Raw genomic sequence first — 20,557 nt, 5'->3', positions numbered from 1 at the left:
CTCACATGCATGGGCCAGGCGAGGGGTCCTGTACGAGGCTCAGGGACCCTGACAGCCTTCAGTTGGTGATTCCGTGGCCTCCTTCACATACGTGGTGGTGGGGGGGGGTGTCTCCCCTGGCTCTGCCCCGGATGATTTTCTCTGGGCCTGTAAAAAACTGAGACTCCCCAAAGGCTCTTTCGTGTTTGACCCAATTTCCCCCCTGAGATGAGGGGGTCTGGCCTGGTGTGTGTGTGGGGGGGTCTTCACTGTTGTTCTAGCCCATTTTGGAGACTAACTGGAAAGAACGGTATCTCCCACCCACCCCCAGAGAGAGGAAAGTGGGGGGGGGAGGCGTCACTCACCGAGCTGTGAGCCTCTTTGTTAAAGGGGTTACTTTCCTTTTGTTAGAGGTTAACGCTGCAGGGGCTGGAGGGGCAGCCCCGTTCGGCGTGCATTCTGGGGAGAGACGCCGCATGCATGAGTCTGTGTCACGAGGGACTTTCTCGTTCAGCGACTGTGGCCGGAGCGCCACTGTGTGCCTGCTCTGTCCTGGGTGCTGGGGAACAAATATGCATGGCCCCACAGTCTGGTAGAGACCCACCTGGGACAGCAGGTGGGGGAGGGCAGGACCGAGGTCCAGTAGGCGCCATGCGGCCTGTTAGGACGGCAGGAAACCCAAACCCAAGAATCCAGTCAGGCAGCTTCCTTGCCAAGAGACGGCTCAGCGGAGACCCTAGGGACCCGCTAGCCTCGGCCAGCCCCGGGATGAGGGCGGGGAGGCCAGGGAGCGCGAGCCGGTGCCTCCCTTTCTGGCTGACCTTGGCTCAAGAGCCAGCCAACCGAGCCTGGGAGCCTCCTTCTTAAACAGAACTTACAAAAGTGTGACATTTCAAAAAATCCACTTACACACGCGATAACAAGATCGCATTTGGTTACAGAAGAATGTGACTCGCACAACGTCACAGGAGGCCACTAGAACAGATCTTCCCGAGTCGCCTTTCAGCAGTTTCTGAAATTAGAGAACAATTTGAGATGATTTCACCGAGATTATGGTGCCCTCTGGTGGCCGCGCTGGAGATTTGCTCTTTATTGAGGGAGGAAAGGCTGTGTTGAGGGACGGGATGGGCTCTCCCAGTGGAGGGCGGGGGTGTCCTTCTGTCCTGGCGCACAGGTCAGCTCTGCAGTCCTGTCATTTACTTCGGTGGGGGTGGGGTGCTATGTGCCTCACAACGGGGCATCTTTGCTTCTCCCTGAAGCGCGGGCGTGGGCCGGACGGGCACCTTCATCGTGATCGATGCCATGATGGACATGATGCATGCCGAGCAGAAGGTCGATGTCTTTGACTTTGTGTCCAGAATCCGCAACCAGCGCCCTCAGATGGTTCAAACGGACGTGAGTAGCGCCATCCCCTGGCCCAGCCCCTCGTCCTGGTGTGAGCTGCCCAGAGCAAACCCAGACCCCTTTGCCACCCCCAGACCACGCGACTGTGCCCCACACGGTGCGTGCACAACAGTGCCTGGCAGGGACGGCGTGCTCAGTAATGCCAGCTGTCATAGTCTCCTTCCTCGACGTCATAAATGGTCATTATCAATGGCTGGCAAGCGACGTTTGCCCCCAAACCTCCTTCCCTGGGCAAACGTGGGGAAGAGGGAGGCTCTGTTGGAGCCGCTGCGCTCTTAGCGGCCAGAGGCTGCAGGGCTCACGCGAGGGTGCGGGTGCTCCGGGTCTCCCCGCAGACGCAGTACACGTTCATTTACCAAGCCTTACTGGAGTACTACCTCTACGGGGACACCGAGCTCGATGTGTCCTCCCTGGAAAAGCACCTGCAGACGCTTCACGGCTCCACCACCCACTTCGACAAGATCGGGCTGGAGGAGGAATTCAGGGTAAGTGCGAACGGACTCTAGGGGAAGATGGGTGACCGGTTAAAGGAACCCACTTTCAATCACTGCCCCTCCTGATGGACTCCAGAAAAAGCAGGGTGGCCACCCCACCCGTGACTTAGGGGAAGAATGATGAGGAACTTTGAGAGCTGAACAGTGACCCGCGTGGGGGAGTGTGTCGTGCACACGGTTTTATTTCCCAAGATTCAGGAAACGTCTGCAGGCAGAGAAAGAGATTCACAGGTGCCCTTGACAGTCGTGCTGTTATGGGGTTGAGGGGTTTGCTCAGGAATGTGGGCGTTGTGACTGCAGGGTTGTGTCCTTCTTGACTGCAGAAACTCACCAACGTCCGGATCATGAAGGAGAACATGAGGACGGGCAACCTGCCGGCGAACATGAAGAAGGCCAGGGTCATCCAGATCATCCCATGTAAGGCCACCTGCAGCAGCCCCGGGGAATTTAAACCCTCACGGGAGGGCGGGATCGGGGTCGGCACCCTGTGAAAGTCTTTGATGACCCAGCTCTGTGAACCAGGGTTCAAGGGCAGGACACCCTCTGGGTCTGGAGTTAAGGGCCCCTGGGGGCTATGGCGAGTGCTGGGAAGAGAACACCCACCTGTGAAACAAGGACAGGTGACCCAGGCAGTCCTGTGTGTCAGGTGGGCATCTTGTGATATGAGACGTAGATGGTGGGAGAGGGAGGACTTCTTAGAAGTGTATAGATTTTCTTTGGTCATGACTCTGGGGCCGCCCAATTCCCATTTCATCCCATCATGCCCCAAGCCTGTACGTGGAGGTGGGGGTCCTGCCCCAGGCCTTGGGGAGGCAGAAACAGGCAGTGGTGAAGTCAGGAGCCTAGCCTGCTGAGGTCCTGGGTAAGGGGGAGGAGGGAGTGCCTGTTTGTTAAGGGGGGAGAAAAGGAACTGCACGGGGATCAGAGGAACCGCAGGAAGGGGAGAGGGTGCCGTCCTGAGGAGAGGGAGCGCCTCGTTGCGGGTGGGCTCCGGGCTCCTGACATGCATTAGTGGTCACCGAGCATCAGAAGTGCAGGGTGAAGCCTGCCTCAGCCTCAGACCCTGGCTTCTTGGCAGCTGTGGCCGCCACTCCAGGCCGCCTGCCTGACCACACTCCTTTCACTCCCGAAAATATTTTTTAATATTTAATAAAAACCAATATTTTTAATGCTCCTATTGTGGTATGAATTACCTCAATTCTTGACAAATGAAAATGATAACTGGAATATTTTCAGAGCTCTTCTACCAAAATACAATTTTCTGGGCCAATTTAATTAACCTGTTTTATAAAGTAAACCTTCCAGGGACTTGACTTGATGTAGTGATTTTATTAATAAGTTTTATATTTTGGAAGCTTGTAGCAACACACTGAAGGTTGCAAGGCAGGACTGGTGTGTGTACTAACGGAAGGGACGTCCTGCTTTGCAGATGACTTCAACCGGGTGATCCTTTCCATGAAAAGGGGTCAAGAATACACGGACTACATCAATGCCTCCTTTATAGATGTAAGTACAGCGGCCCTCGACGTGCTTTGCGAAGATGCACGTTTCCTTCATCTGTGATCACAGGGACTCTTAGTGAACTGCCTTTCACAGTCGGGAAGGAATCCTAAAATCTAAACCATTTCATTAGCAGAATTACTTACATGAAAAAAAAAGAAGAAGAAGAAGAAGGGAAAAAAATGAATTTTGGGAGTAGAGACCATAGGCGCACTGCTAAGTAATTGCTAGTTTCATTCTGTTTTTAAGACACAGTAATTTTTCTGTTACATCCCTAATACGCACCGGTTACCCACGGGTGCCTGCGTGGCTCTCTGTCCTGCACTGTCTGTGACCGGCTCCACGTCGGGCGACGGGGCTGTGTTCAGGGCACAGTCCCTGGCTGTCTCCGCGCACAGTGGGGTTAGCTGAGGAATAGGTGGGGAAGGGCATGGCAGCCGAGTCTGCATTAGAACTCCCCTTTGCAGATGGGGAAACTGTGCCAAAGGTCCCTTGGGCTGGGTGGAGGAACTGGATTGGAACCCACTTCCTCTAAGTCCACACCCGGTCCACCACTGTGTTGCTAACTGAGCTGCGACACAGGAAGTTGGGAGAGCAGGGCCAGCGGTGCTTTCGCAGGTGGCTGGAGCCAGCGTGGCTCGAGATGACCCTAGTGCTGCGGGGGAGGTGCCTCGGTTGCAGAGTGTCCTGACCCGTGGCAGAACGCACGTGTGCGTGGGTCTCAGCTGGGGCGCGGCTCGGCCGGGGAAGCTGGAGAACCTTTCCCGTCCTCCGGCCGTGGGCTCTCCTAAGCCCCTGTGTCTGCAGTGGAACCGGCAAGAACGGAGGTCACACTCTAACCTCTGTTCCCCGTTCGAAGGGCTACCGACAGAAGGACTATTTCATCGCCACCCAGGGGCCACTGGCACACACGGTGGAAGACTTCTGGAGGATGGTGTGGGAGTGGAAGTGCCACACGGTCGTGATGCTGACGGAGGTCCAGGAGAGAGAGCAGGTCAGGGGCGCTCGTGGCCGGCCTGGGCCCTCCGGGGGGCAGTGTGCACCCACGGTGGCCCAGCCCGCCTACACCACCCTGGTGGTCCTGCCGTGAATGGCCCACCCGCGGTCAGCTGCTGAGGCCAGGCCGCAGCGACGGGGGAGGGACACAGGCTGGAAATGAAAACAAAGTTCCATTTGCTTAGCCATGACCACCCACACTGGCTTTTGTTCTTAGCCTACGTTTGATTTAACCAGCCGTGTAAGTCTACGGTTTTGTATTTTCTGCAAATGCAAATCTGATCAAAACCTGTGGAACAAAACAACATTTACTCACTTTCTTTAAGACATAAGGGCATAGATATTGATATGGGCACCTTACAGACACTGTCCCGGTGGAACTGAATGAGTCCGTGTTTCCCTGTCCCCAACGATCCATCCGGGGCCTTTTTGTACTGTATTTATTTACCAACATAGTAAGTACTCACTCACGATAAGTACTCATAGTAAGAAACCACTACCCAACGGAAAAACCAAACTTTACCAGTCATGAACACCTACCTGGGGGCTCTCGCAAGATATAACCACTACCCTGGATCTGTGTTTTGATATCTTTGCTTTTTTTAAAACAGCACATGGAGATATAATTCACACACCATTCCATTCATCTTTTTAAAGGGTACAAGTCGGCGATTTTAATATATTTACGGAGTCGTGCAACATCACCACTATTCAATTCCAGATCATTTCCATTGCCCCCAGGAGAAGCCCCATACCCGTGAACGGCCAGCCCCCGCCCCTCCCGCCCCACGAGCACTAATCCGCTTTCTGCCTCTGTGCGTTTGCTTGTTCTGTGCGTTTCATGTGAATGAGATCATACAGCGTGTCTTTTGTGATTGAGTTCTTTCACTTAGCGCGTTTTCAAGTTTTAACCGTGTCGTATCAAGAATAGGTTCTTTTCTTCCTGATGACTAATATTCCGTTGTATGGGCGTACCACATGTGTGTACCATTCATCCGTCGATGGATACTTGTGTTGTTTCCACTCTGGGGCTATTATGAATTATGTGGGGAATGCCCATGTTCAAGTGCTTACAAGATGTGTTTTCTTCAGTAGACACCTCGGGGCAGAATTCCTGGGCCACGCCATAACTCTGTCTCTCGAACTCGTCTAGCTAGACATTTGGAAGGACGGCCGGACTGCTTTCCCAAGCAGCTGCCCCGTTTGACATTCCCATCAGTGTGTGCAGGGATTCCAGTTTCTCCACTGGCACTTTTTACTACTGGTCTTTTTATTTATTTATTTATTTATTTATTTATTTATTTATTTATTTTAAAGATTTTATTTATTTATTTAACACAGATAGAGACAGCCAGCGAGAGAGGGAACACAAGCAGGGGGAGTGGGAGAGGAAGAAGCAGGCTCATAGCGGAGGAGCCTGATGTGGGGCTCGATCCCAGAACGCCGGGATCACGCCCTGAGCCGAAGGCAGACGCTTAACCGCTGTGCCACCCAGGCGCCCCTTCTTATTTTTTTTAAATATCTGTTAATTTGTTATTGGAGAGAGAGCGAGAGAGATCACAAGCAGGGGGAAGGGCAGAGGAGATGGGGAAGCAGACTCCCCCCTGAGCAGGGAGCCCAATGTGGGGCTCCAACCCAGGACCTGGAGATCATGCCCTGAGCTGATGGCACGTGCTTCACTGACTGAACCAGCCAGGCGTCCCACCACTGGTCTTTTAGAAGGCACGCTGGTGGACGTGTTCTTGGCTTTTTCAGAAATCTTTTTGTATCCTACACGTGTATGTCTAAAGCTACTGTTCAGTTCCGCTCGCTTTCGAACTTGCTATAAAGGGCGATCGTAGCATGTGTTCTGCTGCCTTGCTTCTTGCGCTCAGAAGATGCTTTGGATCCTTTTCTACGTTGACGCCTCCAGCTGTGGTTCATCATCAGTATTTTATTGTGTCCCACTCCCATACTGCACATCCCGCATCCATTTATCTGTCCCTTCTACCGTCACGGGCATTTGGGTCGAGTCCATTTTATTATTTGACAAATGGTGCTACTGGCACATTCTCCTACGGGTCTGATGCTACGCAAGGAATAGCCTGGTCCAAAGAGACAGAACGCTACGCTGGCGAGTGTGTGACAGTTGGAACTGACCAGGTAGTTCCAAGTGCTTTGCAAGGTGGTTATGGATGCCAAAGTGGACAGGGGCAGTGGAGGAGAGAGATCATGCACTGACGTCCTAGTGTCATTAGGGATCTTCGTGTTTGCTGATTGACTAGGTGTACGTACCATCCCTTCGAGGCTCTGACTGGCATCCCTCTGATTCCTCGGAGGTCAAACGTATCTTCATATATTTATCGATGGCACGTCCCCTCCCTGCAGGATGCCTGGCCATGCCTTTCCCCCATTTTGCTAGTGAGTTGTTTGTTCTTTTTGTATTGATTTATAAGAACTCTTGACATATTCTTGATACTAATCCTTTGTCGTTTGCACGTGCTGCAGATATCTTGTCACTGTTACTGGCATGTAACTGGCATTTCACTCTCTCAACCATGTTTGTTGATGAAGTGAAGTTCGTTGTGTTCTAATCTGATGGCACCATCTTTGTGTCGTGGGTGGTTACTTCTTTTGAGGTCTTGTTTAGTAAGTCCTTCTGCACCCCAGAAAGAAAAGACGTTTTCTTCTAAGGCTTTCACAGTTTTGTTTTTGACTTTAAGTCTTAACCTGTCTGGGTTTACTTTTACGAGGGTTCAAAGCTGCCACATATGGTAGTGCAGGTTGTGCACTGCCCAACTCCAGGGGGACTGGACTGTTCCTATCAGCCCTGGTAGGGTGTGAGTCAGGGACCCAGCCCTTTTCCTATATGGAAAACCAATTTTTCCAGCTACGTTGATTGGATAATCTCTTCTGTACCAGAGTTCCAAATACAGACCTTTCTGTTTCTGGATTCCCCTGGTCAACAGGTATTAACGGGCATTCATATTTGTATTTGTAAGTGATTTACCCGGTCAGATGAAATACGCTAAATGGTTTGAGAGCAATCCTGCATCATATCGTCAAACCGTTAACAGCAAATTATTTCCTATGAGACTTAAATTTTTATTTTATCCCCCAAGGATAAATGCTACCAGTATTGGCCAACAGAGGGCTCAGTGACTCATGGCGAAATAACAATCGAAATAAAAAGCGACACGCTTTCAGAAGCCATCAGCATACGCGACTTCCTGGTCACCTTCAATCAGGTATTGTCACCAGAGTGCTGTAGGCTGTCGTACGCAGAAGGCACTGCAGCGGGCCTCAGGGTCTGCTCTGCTTGCGATTGTCCTGGAATGTCCAGCTCCTCCAGCCTTTCCTAACTGGTTTATTTGTATCAATGGTCAGCGCGGTGAATAGGGAGCCACGTTATCAAGGGGCAGATCTCCTCTGACATTCGGACCTCCATGGTCACCTGTCTCTTGCTGGAGCATGAGGATGGGGGAGCACAGACCAATCCCAAGAAGCCTTCCACAGCCCCCAACACCCTACTCAGGAGAAATGGCAGTGGGGAGGGGCGGGGCAGGATCCCTTAAAGGTGTCTGGTGGGCCCTGGCAGGGGCTCTGGGACCCATCTTCTGCATATCCTGCTCCCCACTCAGAAGGAAATTCTGCTGCCCTCTGCTCCAGGGGGTACACACGGCCTACAGACAGCCTGGCAGGACCCTCAGACCAGCCAGAGGGGGACCGTGCTGGCTGTCAAAGGCCCCAGGAGGGTGGGTGGGCCCGGGGCCTGGTCCTGGGTGGTCAGGGTTGTAGTGAGTGGAAATGCCCTCTCCTGCCTGCAGCCCCTGGGTCACCAGGAGGAGCAGACCCGTGTGGTCCGCCAGTTCCACTTCCACGGCTGGCCCGAGATCGGGATCCCGGCCGAGGGCAAAGGCATGATCGACCTCATCGCGGCCGTGCAGAAGCAGCAGCAACAGACGGGCAACCACCCGATCACCGTGCACTGCAGGTGAGCAGCCCGGGCGCCGGGGCGCCCCCTCCTGGTGGGGTAGATGCAGACCCCCGCCCCGTGTGCTGCTCCCCTAGACTGTATTTGTAACTTCCCCCCCCACACATAGCTTTACATGCGTAAATGTCATCTTACATACACGCAGGAGGTGTTGTGGGAGGAGGAGCCAGGAAATGAGTCAAACACACATTTCCAGGAGCTTTTGAAGTCCTCTGAAAACCTGCCAGGCACAGCTCAGACAGCCGGGCTGCCCACCCCTCCCTGTCCTCTCCCCCGGGTGTAGGGAGCCGAGTCCGTGCTACAGCACATCCTCGCGGCAGGCAGGTTTTCTGGAGCCCCCCGAGGATGTCCGGGCCGGGACTGCTACCAGAGGGCTGCAGCCCCACTCCGGCCCCGAGCCTGTCAGCCCAGCTCCCAAGTCAGGCGCAAGAGAGGCCAAAGGAGGGACGTGCTCGGGGGATGCTTGGAGACGATAAGCAGCGTTGCAAGCGCGGAAGGGCGAATCTGGCCAAATCTAGAGACTTGCCAGCTCAAGGTCCGGCGCTGACAAAGCTCTGGCTATGCCACCCCTCCCCCACGCCAGCAGGGGGCCTTGGTCACCATTACAAAGCTCTTCCTAGCCAGAGTTTGAGGTATTTTCATTCTCGGGGGTGCTCATGCGTTTCTAAAGCTGCACTTCTATTTCTTCCTCCACACGTGGCATCCACTGTGTTTTGCAACCGCCGCTGGCCCCAGCCCACCCAGCCCTTGGAGCCACCAGAGCCTGGGCAGAACCCTTTGCCTGGGACTGGCCGGGGCGCTCTTCCGGCCTGGCCAGCAGGTGGAGCACAGGCCTCCGGTTTCAGTTCCTGGGGGGCTTTATAGGAGGCATTTAGAATAAACAGAAATGATTCCCTTTGTGTTCTGCCTCCACAGACCCAGAGTTTAGCACACGGAGGGCACCAGGGATGCAAAGGTGAACAAGGTCCCACAAGGGCAGATGTGGGGACAGGTCATTGAAATAGGACAGGAGCCTTAGAATCAGCCCACACGCGGGACTCTGGTCCTGGAGGGTTTTCTGGAAGAAGCCAGCCAGACCTGCCCACTTTAGGCCTGGTTGCCTGGCTCTCCTGAGCGTGTCTGGGCTCTGCTCTTGTAGGATTTATCCAGCGTGTCAAGAAAATGATCATCTTAAAGACAGTAGACCCAGACCTTCATTGCTGGGAAGTGTCCCTTCTCTAAGCTGTTCCTGGCAGTGTCTCCCCCCTGTCTTCACCCCACACCTTCTGAACCAGCCCCTCTCAGAAGGCGGTCCCTAGCACAGAAGGAGAGTCTAGACAGAGATGACCTCTCCCTCGTCCCGAACCAGGAGGATCTGCATTTCTGACAAGTTCCAGGCAATGCTGATGCTGCTGGTCCGGGGACCACACCCCGAGAACCACCGGTCTACACAAGAAGGAGGGGCAGGGTTGCACTAGCTTGAAAGCTTGTAACCTGTGTCCGTCCAACTCAAGAGATACCTTTCTGCTGCAGCTGGGCAAGTGTTTTTAGGAATTTCGTGTTTGCTGAGTCTTGCTCAGGATAGATGATCGTTAGGAATCCAAACTCTGATCGCTTCCAGTGACGACGGCCTCTGATGTGTGGGAGCGGCTGCGGGCTATCCCTTTCTCATCCCCTCGGCTGAGTTTGGTTATCTGCATTAAGTACTTTTCGTCCCCAGTGCTGGAGCCGGGCGAACAGGTACATTCATTGCGCTCAGCAACATTCTGGAACGAGTCAAAGCCGAGGGCCTTTTAGACGTATTCCAAGCTGTGAAGAGTTTGCGACTTCAGAGACCACATATGGTGCAAACCCTGGTAAGAAATGGAGCCATGAGGATGTTTCTGGAAGGGTCAAGAATTGTCTTACATTGAATTTGATGTCCATTTCATTAAAGGAGCTCGCGTGTGTGGGGAGAGGAGGGTGAGTGTCTCAAGGGAAAGAGCCCATGGTACCATTTGCGGTGAAGCTTTACGGATCCCCTTCTTTCCTTGTCTCTGGCTGGGGACTGTCCCCTGGTCAGGACACGGGAGGAGGGGCGCATGCACGGCTTTAGACTATGAGACCCCGTTGGATAGATGCACTGATGATACCAGCTTTCTGTGTCAAAGTGACTCTTCCACCGTATTCCGGCACCGTTCTCTTTCGTTGACAAATCCACACACTTTCTGGCTTGCACAGACGTGCTTCCTCGCCAAACGTGGTAATTGTCCTACCCCAACAAGTGCTATTTCAAACACTGTTATAACCCGTCGTTTTTCTCCAGTCTTCCTATTTTTAGATTTGCCCTCCCTGTCCACTCACTGCGTGGCTAACAGGGATCCCAACTCCAGCAGGCATAGGAGGCGGCAGGAGAGCCCTTCCACAACCTTCCTGTCGCAGGGGAAGCCCAGCCTCTAGAATCTCCTGAGCCGAGCGGGATTCACCCCCCACCCCCAGGCTGGGTGGGAGCACGGTTCTCACCCTGGCCTCACGCTAGCCTGGCCTGGAGAGAGTTCAGATTTCTCCATTGCCAGGCTGCCCTCATGCTTTCAGGGGGTGGGACCCAGGCATGCATCGGCATATTTAAAGCCGTCCCTGGTGATCCCAAAGTGTAGACAGGTCTGAGAGCCACTGTGAGTAAAGGAAGCGGGGTGCCTCCCGGTCCCCCACACCCCTTGCCCATGTGCCCCTCTTGGGGCCGGGCCATGACTGAGAGCAGTCAGGAGATGGTGCCAGGGCCCCTCCGTTCTTCTTACAGCCCTGGTCCCCGTGCAGACAGTCCTTCTTGCTAGAGCTCTGGAAGATGCTCGAGGGGTCCTTCTAAATGTCATGCTGCCTCCTGATAGCTAGTACCTCCCAGGAGCATCACGAACGTGAACGACTTGGGCACGGAAAAACCAGACGCAGACCCCTCCATGGAGGGTTTTCTAGATCAAAGCAAGAATAATGAATAGGAACACCCTCCAAAAAAAATGCCGTTTTTAATTCTGAGCCAGACTCTTTCAGCTTCTTGCCTGTTTTTAAGTCCACTGCAGGCTTCCCCAGGCAGAGGCCGGAGCTTTTGTCCTGCCCAGCTCCCAGTTAAGTATAAACGCTAAGCCATTCCGTTGATGTTGGGCTTCGGGCTGTCATCCCAAATGCACGGCTGGCCCCTCTTGTGGCTCTGCGACCTTGAACAAGCTTCTTCCACTTTCTGGACTTCAGCTCCTTATCTGTGGAACATGGGGTGATGGCACCTGCCTTTAGTCGACGTGCACATTGGCTTCGCGTATATCCGTCAGGGGCCCCACAAATGTCTGGCCTAGGGAGGCCCCTGGCGACTGTAGCAAAGAGCATCTCTTGTCTGGCTCAGCATACAAATACTTCTTGGTTTCGAAGGGACCTCAGCTCTCATAAATCCGTCTGCTCTGACCCATGTGTCCTATCTCCAAAAGCCTCTCCATCTGAGCGCCCCCCTGACTCAGCTCTGCTCTTCCCACTGCACCTCTCCCCGCACCCCTCCCTGGGAAGCTGCCCATGGCTGTCGTTTAGCTCAGGTCTGTGCTCTCTGGGCCGGTGACACAGTTTAACAGAGCGTTTATAACCTGACTTTGAAAGCCAGCAAATTGCTGGCGTCTGCAAGACTCCAGAAATAGACTTTTAGGCAACTGGCATTCCAAGACTAAAAGTGTGGGGTTTTTTGTTTGTTGGTTGGTTGGTTGGTTTTTTTCTGGGAACTTTGTGCCTTGATTGGAAATGTCTGTGACCTGAGGTGTGGCCCGTGTCATCCCAATAAATTGCAATAATACAGACCATTGATCCCTGGCCACCAGTGACTTGGACTCAAGACACAGTGTGTCTGGGTCACAGTTAGTCTTGTTTGCTGCTAAAACTCAGAGTGGTTAATGGCATCTCCACCTCCTCCCTGATTGCAACCAGCTTTGATGTGTGGCTGAAGGAACTTCCAAATATTGGGAGAGAAGAAGGGAGGGGCTGGAGGCCACACTCAGTCTCTCCTGCTTCCAGCGTGCCAGGGTCTGCAAGTAACCAGACCCTGTTAACTTAAGAAACAGGTTAGCTGCCGTCTGCTGTTACCCAAATCTTTGGGGTCCACTCCCCATCTGCCCATTGATCGTCATGCACACACAGTTTTCCAGAATCTCTGGCAACTGCCGTTGACTCCATCTTTTACGTGTCTTCCTGCGGAGTGCCCGGTATCGGCAAACACCGCAGGTCCTGCGCGGCCGCCCCTCCATCCACCCACCGCCCTGGTCCCCAGGCTTACCCCCTCCAAGAGCCGAGGGAGGACAAGAGACAGATGATGTGCAGACATGTTTTAATGAGTTAAATGACTTAGAGAGAAGGCAATATCCTTCTGAATTCTAGCAAACTTTATATAAAACAATGTCCCCTTTAAAGAGTAAACGTAGGCTTAAAAATAGCTTAGATTTTCATCTTTTTTAACTTCCATAGATCACTCCTTTGTTACTTTGTGAAGTTTATCTGAAGTTCAGTATTCTGACTCTTCTCATTATCAGTTCAAAAATAGTTGTTTTCCAGTTTAAATATGAAAACTGAAGACCTTTTACTCAGACTGTCCTAAAATACGCCAAGTTGAAACTCACCATTGACGTGTTCTGTATAAAACAACAGCGTTAGGGGCGCCTGGGGGGCTCAGTGGGTTAAGCGTCCGACTCTTGGTTTCGGCTCACGTCATGATCTCAGGGTCCTGGGATCGAGTCCTGCGTTGGGCTCTGTGCTCAGCAGGGAGTCAGCTTAAGAGTCTGTCTCCTTCTGCCCCTCCCCCGCCCTGCTCACACTTTCTCGCGCACGCGCTTTCTCTCTCAAATAAATAAATAAAATCTTAAAAACAACAACAATAACAACAACAACAAACACCCAGCTTTATTTGGAAATGTTTCTGTGCCTAAAAAGTAACTATTTTATAACCGGTCACACTATTTTATGTCTTCTTTTTAAGTGTTTCTCCTAATTAAATTAATGGAAGTTTTAAAAAATATCATTTTAACGTATTCTTGTATTTTTTTTCCAGGAACAGTATGAATTCTGCTACAAAGTGGTACAAGATTTTATTGATATATTTTCTGATTATGCTAATTTCAAATGAAAATTCCTGCCTTAAAATATTTTTTAATTTAATGGTCAGTATATTTTATAAAAATCATGTTAATTTATTTCATAGTTGACATTAATACCCGTCCTAATTTCTTTGTATATATTTTGTTATGCTTTAAAGGTCACCTGCTATAAAGTCATTAAATCTTAAATACCCCTTTTAAAAACTGGAATAATGTATTAAGATCAAGTAATAGCCCATAAAATATATTTCTGCTAATATCAGTAAATATTTTAATTTGGCATTAGGTTCATCACATCCCCGAATTTCACACCTGCAGCACCTCGAAACGTTAAAAATCTTAATATGCAACGTGTGTTTACGCAGGAGAGTAAACACAAAGCCCGCTGTTAGGAAAGTGGTCGAGGACTCAAAAATCAGTTGAAAATTCTCTTTCCTGACAATGATTTTACAGCCCTGAGCAGTGGCGTTTTGTGGAAGGTAAAACGTTCATGAGGATACCTGTAAATAGGGAGTTCTGTGAAATCTTCCATCCCAACTCACGTTTTGATTTTTACATTTAAAGATCGAAGACGCTACAGGCTGAATGCAGGTATAAAACCCGCCAGCGCCGTTGGTGGCTGTAGCGTGAGACTTAAGCTCGCGTTTGCTCAAGGTGGGTCCCGGCTGTCTCGGCTGGAAGAGGGGAGGTGGAGGCGTCCGTGGTAAGGTTCACCCACGGCTCTGGGTACAGCAAAACCAGCTCTCGGGCTGTGCTCCCACGTCGCCCCTCGCTGTCCGTCTGTCTGGGCATGGGACTCAGATGACCCCCTGAGAATCAGACCAGCTGCCTTTCTCGCCCTCGCCTCCCGTCCTGCCTCCCCCCCCCCAGCTGGTCTTGAGCTGTTCCACGCGCTCAACACCAACTCTCCCCAGTCCTGACGTTCAGATCAGTCCGAACGTCTGACTCGCACAGCTGCAAGGAGCACACGCTTGGGGAGACGACCACAAGCAATTATGCTTTAAACTTTCTGAGAAGCATTTTGGTATTTCAGAAGAAAAAAAAAAAAAACCTTGTAAAAGCTAAGATTGTTTGTAAGAAAAGAAATCTTAAAATCTAGATTTATATAGCTTTTTTAAAAGTCCCACTCCCCAATATTTAAATAAAAGAGAAAGAGAGAGAAATCCTTAAACCTAAGGCTAGCTTATTTTTGAATGGAAATACTACTGAGACCTTTGACACTGGGTAATGATGATCTCACTGCCGGACAGGATTGGTTTGTGAGACCCAAAAAAAGGGGGGGGGGAGAGGAGGAATGTAGAAAAGTTTAATTTAATGACAGTGATTTTTCATGGCCAATAGGTAGCCGATGAGCACAATGTATTAAAAAAAAAAAAAGACACCTGCTTTAACTTACAAAAAGCATTTAACATGTGCATTTGGGGTACTTTTTTCTTTTTTCTTGCTTTTTCAAAGAAATATAAAGGCCTTATTTGACATTTCCACTGAGAAGCGATTGCACCCTCCTATTGCACTGTCCATCCCGTGTCCGTCCCTGGTGTGCACAATGCAACCCCAGGGCTGGTTACATGCTAATCGTCACTTTGCGGTAATCAAGCCTCCGAGGCTCCCCTGAGCACCCCCAGGCAAGAGGAGCTGCCAGCTGGAAGGGCATGAGCACAACTTTGTGACCGCTGCCTCCGCACCTGCCAGCCGCATCCCTGGGCCACACACGCACTGCCAGACACCCCCCTCTCCCTCCCGGTACAGTGAGAATGCATTGGGGTCGAGGAGGAACATGGAGGGAACTTTGCAAGATGCACCAGTTGGTCCCATATGTTTTCATTGTTAAAATCCCAGTCCAAAGCCTTTCTTTGACGGAAGGAGAAGAGAGAGAACCAAGCTTTTGTCTGGCACCAACCCTAGAAACCGAGGAGGCTAGCTGTGACTAGTATCGTATCTGAGGGTTCAAAGTCAAGGGAATGAATTTGGGTCTAATTTAGGAACCCTTATTAGAATCTGTCAGGCCTTTTCGTGGCCTACCTGGTATCTCTTGGATGGAGATTAAGATCAAGCTTATCCGGGGTGCCCTCAGGAAAGTGCCCCATGTGTGTGTTCTTCTGGTCCCTGTGTCCACTGCAGGTGTCCTGGCACCCACTGTGGCCCTTCCGGTTCTGGAGACAAAGCAGAAGCCACTGTCCCTTGGAGGCACTTGCCTTTCTGGGGGCCTGGGAATTGTAGCCTCATGGCCTCTGCCCAGCCCCCCCCCCCACCAAGTCCAAGGCCTCCCCAGTCCAAAGAGTCTCTTTGGGCACTTGGGGACCGGCTACCCTATCTGCCAGCCAGATAGCTGACCTCTCCTTCCCCCTCGGTCAAAGTAGGTCCATTGTAGATAACAAACAGCGCCACGAGGACAGCGCTCAGGACGCCGTTCTTCCCCTCACGTTTTTGTATGTTGCATGCGGTTGCATTCAAATGCCAAATAGCGATTAGGAGCCTACTGTTCTGATCGACAAGCCATACGGTCACTGTGTGACTCACCTTACTGTTTCTCTCCACGTGCTAGACGAATGAAGAATGCATACCAGTGTTTTAAAAGGTATTTTTATGTGTTTTTAAAAACTTTTTAAAATGAGCCTGACATGTCTGTTTCAGCATTCCGAGACATGCCCATGTTATTTTTAAAATGTATGATTACTGATACTTTTGTTTAACTCAGTTGTGTTTAATTTATGTGCAATCTTTATAATATATGTATGTATTCCCGTTTCAACTATCATACTTTCTTTTATTACATCTATAATTTGATCTTGCTCTGATTATAATGCCAGTGAATGTTGCTGAATTCTTTGTATATGCAAATTGCAAGATCTAAAACATTCTGATGCAAGGATAAATCTTTACTTTGACTTCCAGCCTGTGTCTCTTTCTTCCATGAAATCTCTTCATTTCATTCCTGTGCCTTACATCCTTTTAGACAAGACATTCATTAGGAGGTAGACATTGATTTATGTGGACAATTAATTTAGGACTTCTAAAATCTAGCTCAGCCCTGGCATGGAAACAGCGCGGACACTGGGCATGGTGGCTGGGGGGTTGGCCTCAGCTTCCAGAAGGCGTGAGCTGTGTGTGCAGCAAGAGTAATAACTCGCCCTCTGGGAGCCTGTGCTCCTACTAGAGTCCAAACAGGAATCTGTGCTCTGAGCAGTGGTGTCTCGGAGTCCCCAAGGAAGATGACAGAATGCTTAAAGTCCAAGGCCATGTGGAATCAGAAAGTCCTTCCAACAGTGCTTTTCTTCCTAAAATCTGAAATCCTGTTCAACCTCCCTCTGCACATTCATATGTCTCTGGTCATCCCCAAATCTCTTTCTGCACCCCTTCACCTTCACCTCCTTCCCGGACCCACACACTGGCGTCCTCTTTCAGAAATGCCAGGCCTAATGTGGAATTTAAACATACGCTTATTATTATTTGTTGTATTTATTTAATAAATTTTACGAGGCTTGTTATATTTTTTAAAATGGATGATTTCATAACCTTTTATTTCCCTTTATCCCTCCTCCTGCCCCCAGATATAAGCTGCTATGAAATGCCATTTGCTCCTATGGGCCGTTTAATTATTGGGTGTTCCTTATGGGTCTGTCTGTCTGCATGTCCCTTATCGGCTCTAGGTACAGCAGGACCTGGGGTAAAGGGACCTGGGAACTGTAGGTACAGACAGGGGAGGTTTGGGAGAGTGATGGTGGGGACAAGAATGGTCATCAACTAGACAACCGGGGACCAGGTGCCTCAACCAACCCAACCAAGCCCACAGCCTCCGAAAAAGAAGAAACCCCAGGCCGGCCACCAGGGCGTCTCCCCCCCCCCCCCCCATCAAATGGAAACATTCAAACATGACTTCACATGCTAATGACCTTGGACAGACTGGCAGGTTAGCCCAGCAGGTTACCCAATGGCTGAAGGAGCTTAGCCCCCCACGAGGATTGAATGATGTGGATCAGGGACGTGCCTTTTAGCAGGCTTCATGGCATTTCCAAGCGCTGAAGGACTCAAGGGTGAGACACATCCGAACTTAGAGAATTAATATATGAAGACTTTGCATCTTAGAAGTGACGGAACATGTCCCGTGTGCAGTTGTGTGAATCGCCTTTTCGGTCAACGTTCTGTCTTAGCATCTGGCCGTGCCCGCACGTGCGTAGCCTCCTCATCGGCCTTTAAAGGGCTACTTGGAATTCTCCAGACCTCACAAACTCTGATGGTCATCCCTCCATGATGGACATTGGCTTGCACGCTCCAGTGTCACGATGAAAACATCTGCACACCCGTGCGTTTGCTCTCGGGTAAAAGTGCTTCTCGAGAAGAGCTCCTAGGGGTGGAGTTTCCAGGTTATACGCATTTTAATATGTATCCTCTTATAGTAACTGCCAGATTGCCCGAAGATGCCCCAACTCGTTTACCGCCCATGGCCCAGCTGGTGCCCTTTTCCCTACGCATCACTAACCCTGGATATGAGCAAACCTCTTAGTTTTTGCAAAACTTAGAGGCAAAAAAGTCATACTTCATTTCAACTTGCATTTCCCTAACTTCCAGTGGGTCGAGCATCTTTTCACACTTTTATTATTTGTATTTTATCTGTGAATCACCAATTCGTATTTTTTATCCATTTTCCAAATTTTTTATCCATTTCCAAAAAGTCGTCTGACATTTTCTCATTGATTTATTGTGATTCTTTTTATCACATAGACACTGACCCTTTGTTACTCGTATTAGAGGTATTTCCCTCCAATACTTTACAGAGGATTGTCATCGATGGCTGTTTAAACCCCTTGTCCAGGAAGCTTTGGGGCTCACCAGCTTACAGAGTGTGTTGATGAGCACGAGGCTGGTTCTGCCCAGTGGCAGGGCTGTCTGTGGCTCTTGCGTGGAAGTACCCAGTCAACATACCAAACAGAACTTTCCTTCCTATGAAATCATCGTGGAGACGTGAAGAAGGGCTTCGTGTGAGCAAGTCACAGGCATTTTGTTCCTTTGTAAAGACCAACATTCATGAACTCCCATTTACAGATTACGGAATGCTCATGTGCCCGTGCTGGAGGTGCCGAGATGGGGAGGGCCGTGACCATGTCCTCGGGGGCCTGCTCTGTCTGCACGGCCCTGGAATTGCGGGGGGAGGGGGGGGCTGAAACTGTGTCTGGGAAGATGATTCCAGCAGCTCATCTAGAGGAAGTTCCTAGGAAGCCCAGCAAATGATAATATCCCAGCCACGTATCTTGACTCATTTTTAGGGACGAGGTAGCCTTTGCTTTATGGAGTTGACATGTGCGATGGCGTCTCTCCATGACAACCTGGAGGCCTCTAGCCGGTGAGTGCCGGGCAATTGAGTCCCAGGTTCCCTGTCCTGACTTGTGTGGAGGATTGAGGGAGGCCTTCTCTTCCTTTCTTCCTCAGCCCCTCCAGGGAATGATAAATTCCAGACACACCTGACCACCTTTCTCTACCTCCTGAGAACCTCTTCCCCAGGACAAGTGCACTGACCCCCGGCCCCCACCCCCAGGGCTTGTCCTGCACATTCTCTTCCAGGATCTAGACCAGACTCTGGCGGCCAGATGAAAGACCGAGTCTGGCAGCCCTGGGTCAAATCCTGGTCCCTGGACCCACCCCTTCTGCCCAGACTGGTCCGATGTGGCTGGGGGTTCCAGGAGTCCCCTTCTCTGTGTAGGAGGGCCGCTCCCGCAGGGCTAATGTGACAGCTCCCTGGCCAGGAGAAAAAGTCACAGTCCTGCCCTGGCAGACTTGTAGAGACACGGACACTCTGGCAAAGCAGGCCTTCTGACACAGCCCCGGTCTGCCGCTCCCTGCTCTTGGCTTGCGTTTTTGCCTCCTTTTCCCCCCACTCTTCCTTTAAGAAAAAGCCCGTGGGTTTTAAAATGTCATTTCAGACACCTGGCTGGGCACCTGGTGTGGCTGGGCCACTGGAACATGGTGACGGTGAATACCTGGTCTGCCCTTCACGGAAGGACAGAGCTTCGTCCTAGCGAGGAGGCCGACTCCCGGTCAGTGCGCTCTTTCCGGAGCACATGGCACAGATTAGCACAGGAGGGCTCCGGAGCAAGGACACGGCACCCAAGCCGGACCAGGAAATGGGGGACCCTTGAGGGGCCTCCACCAGAGCCGAGCTCAGGCCTGGAGGGAACCATCTAAGAAGCAGGGAGGTAGGGAGAGTCCCAAGCAGAGAGAAGTGGTGTGTGTGTGGGAGTACGTGTTACTATGAGTGTGGACTTGCGTGTTTGAGTATGCGTGTAGTACTGAGTATGTACGCATGTTTGCATGAGTGTGGGGGGGAGTACGTGCTCGTATGACTGTAGGGATGTGTGTGAGTGTGTATAGGAGGACGTGTTACTAGGAGTGTGTACGTGTGTAGGAGTTCGGGTGTGCTCGTATGTGCGTTACTGGGAGTGTGTACGTGCGTGTATGGGGAGGGGGCCGGCCTAACGGAAGTCAGCCGCTGGCTGGTGCAGAATCAGGTACAGAAAGTCAGAGAGCCTGACGGGCAGATCATGCAGAAGTGAGGAGGCAAAAGTGAAAATTTCCCCTCCCTGAGAACTTTCTATCAGATGGATGTTGCTCACTTCGACTCTGAGGCCCAGAGAAGTTAGCAAACCACACGGCAAGTGGGAATGTCTTTCTCGCACCCTGTTCTCAAACACAAAGTTGGCCTCGTTGGTTACTAACTGTCGGATGCTTCCCCGAGTGAACCGTGTGTCCTGGGGACAGGATCGATCAAACACTTGTTGGAATGAGCTTTCCTACCCCAGGACCTGCAGGCCTCTAAGAGGAAGACCAGCCTTGCTCTGCTCCGGAAATGCACACACTCACGCAGGTGAGGAGATGTGCCGATATGCTGCAGTGAGGTCTTTGGTTAGAACGGAACCCTAAAGGGTTTTTTAATTAACCAGTATATCCCATTCCCCAGGCATATGGCTAATTGAAATTTTTCTATATGCAAGGTTCATAATTATTACTAAATCTGAAGTGTTAGCAGAACAACTTAATCAGAGAAAAATCCCATTATTTTACATTTTCTTGTATTTTGCTACCACAACGACACATTCATGACTTGCACCCTCAAAGTGGCTTTTCTCAGCAGGGCTGCA

At 51.0% G+C, this 20,557-nt stretch overlaps 1 protein-coding gene across 4 annotated transcripts in view; it reads left to right on the top strand.

The window, feature by feature from the left end:
• Positions 1–16,924, top strand: part of PTPRE (protein tyrosine phosphatase receptor type E) — a 153,109-nt gene extending 136,185 nt beyond the window's left edge. For all 4 annotated transcript variants that reach the window (XM_045809503.2, XM_087862572.1, XM_045809505.2 and 1 more), the window contains 9 exons: positions 1,239–1,374; positions 1,719–1,868; positions 2,201–2,294; positions 3,307–3,383; positions 4,237–4,371; positions 7,475–7,600; positions 8,180–8,346; positions 10,046–10,181; positions 13,379–16,924. In XM_045809503.2, coding sequence (XP_045665459.1) covers positions 1,239–1,374; positions 1,719–1,868; positions 2,201–2,294; positions 3,307–3,383; positions 4,237–4,371; positions 7,475–7,600; positions 8,180–8,346; positions 10,046–10,181; positions 13,379–13,453 — 1,096 coding nt within the window. In that variant the 3' untranslated portion in view covers positions 13,454–16,924. The remainder of the gene's footprint in view (positions 1–1,238; positions 1,375–1,718; positions 1,869–2,200; positions 2,295–3,306; positions 3,384–4,236; positions 4,372–7,474; positions 7,601–8,179; positions 8,347–10,045; positions 10,182–13,378) is intronic.
• Positions 16,925–20,557: the final 3,633 nt, after the last annotated feature.

Source organism: Ursus americanus, chromosome 6 (assembly GCF_024610735.1).
Source record: "Ursus americanus isolate L20-20 chromosome 6, mUrsAme1.1.p, whole genome shotgun sequence".
Taxonomy (NCBI): domain Eukaryota; kingdom Metazoa; phylum Chordata; class Mammalia; order Carnivora; family Ursidae; genus Ursus; species Ursus americanus.
Note: the sequence above shows the minus strand (reverse complement) of the source record. Positions and strands in the feature narration are given on the sequence as shown.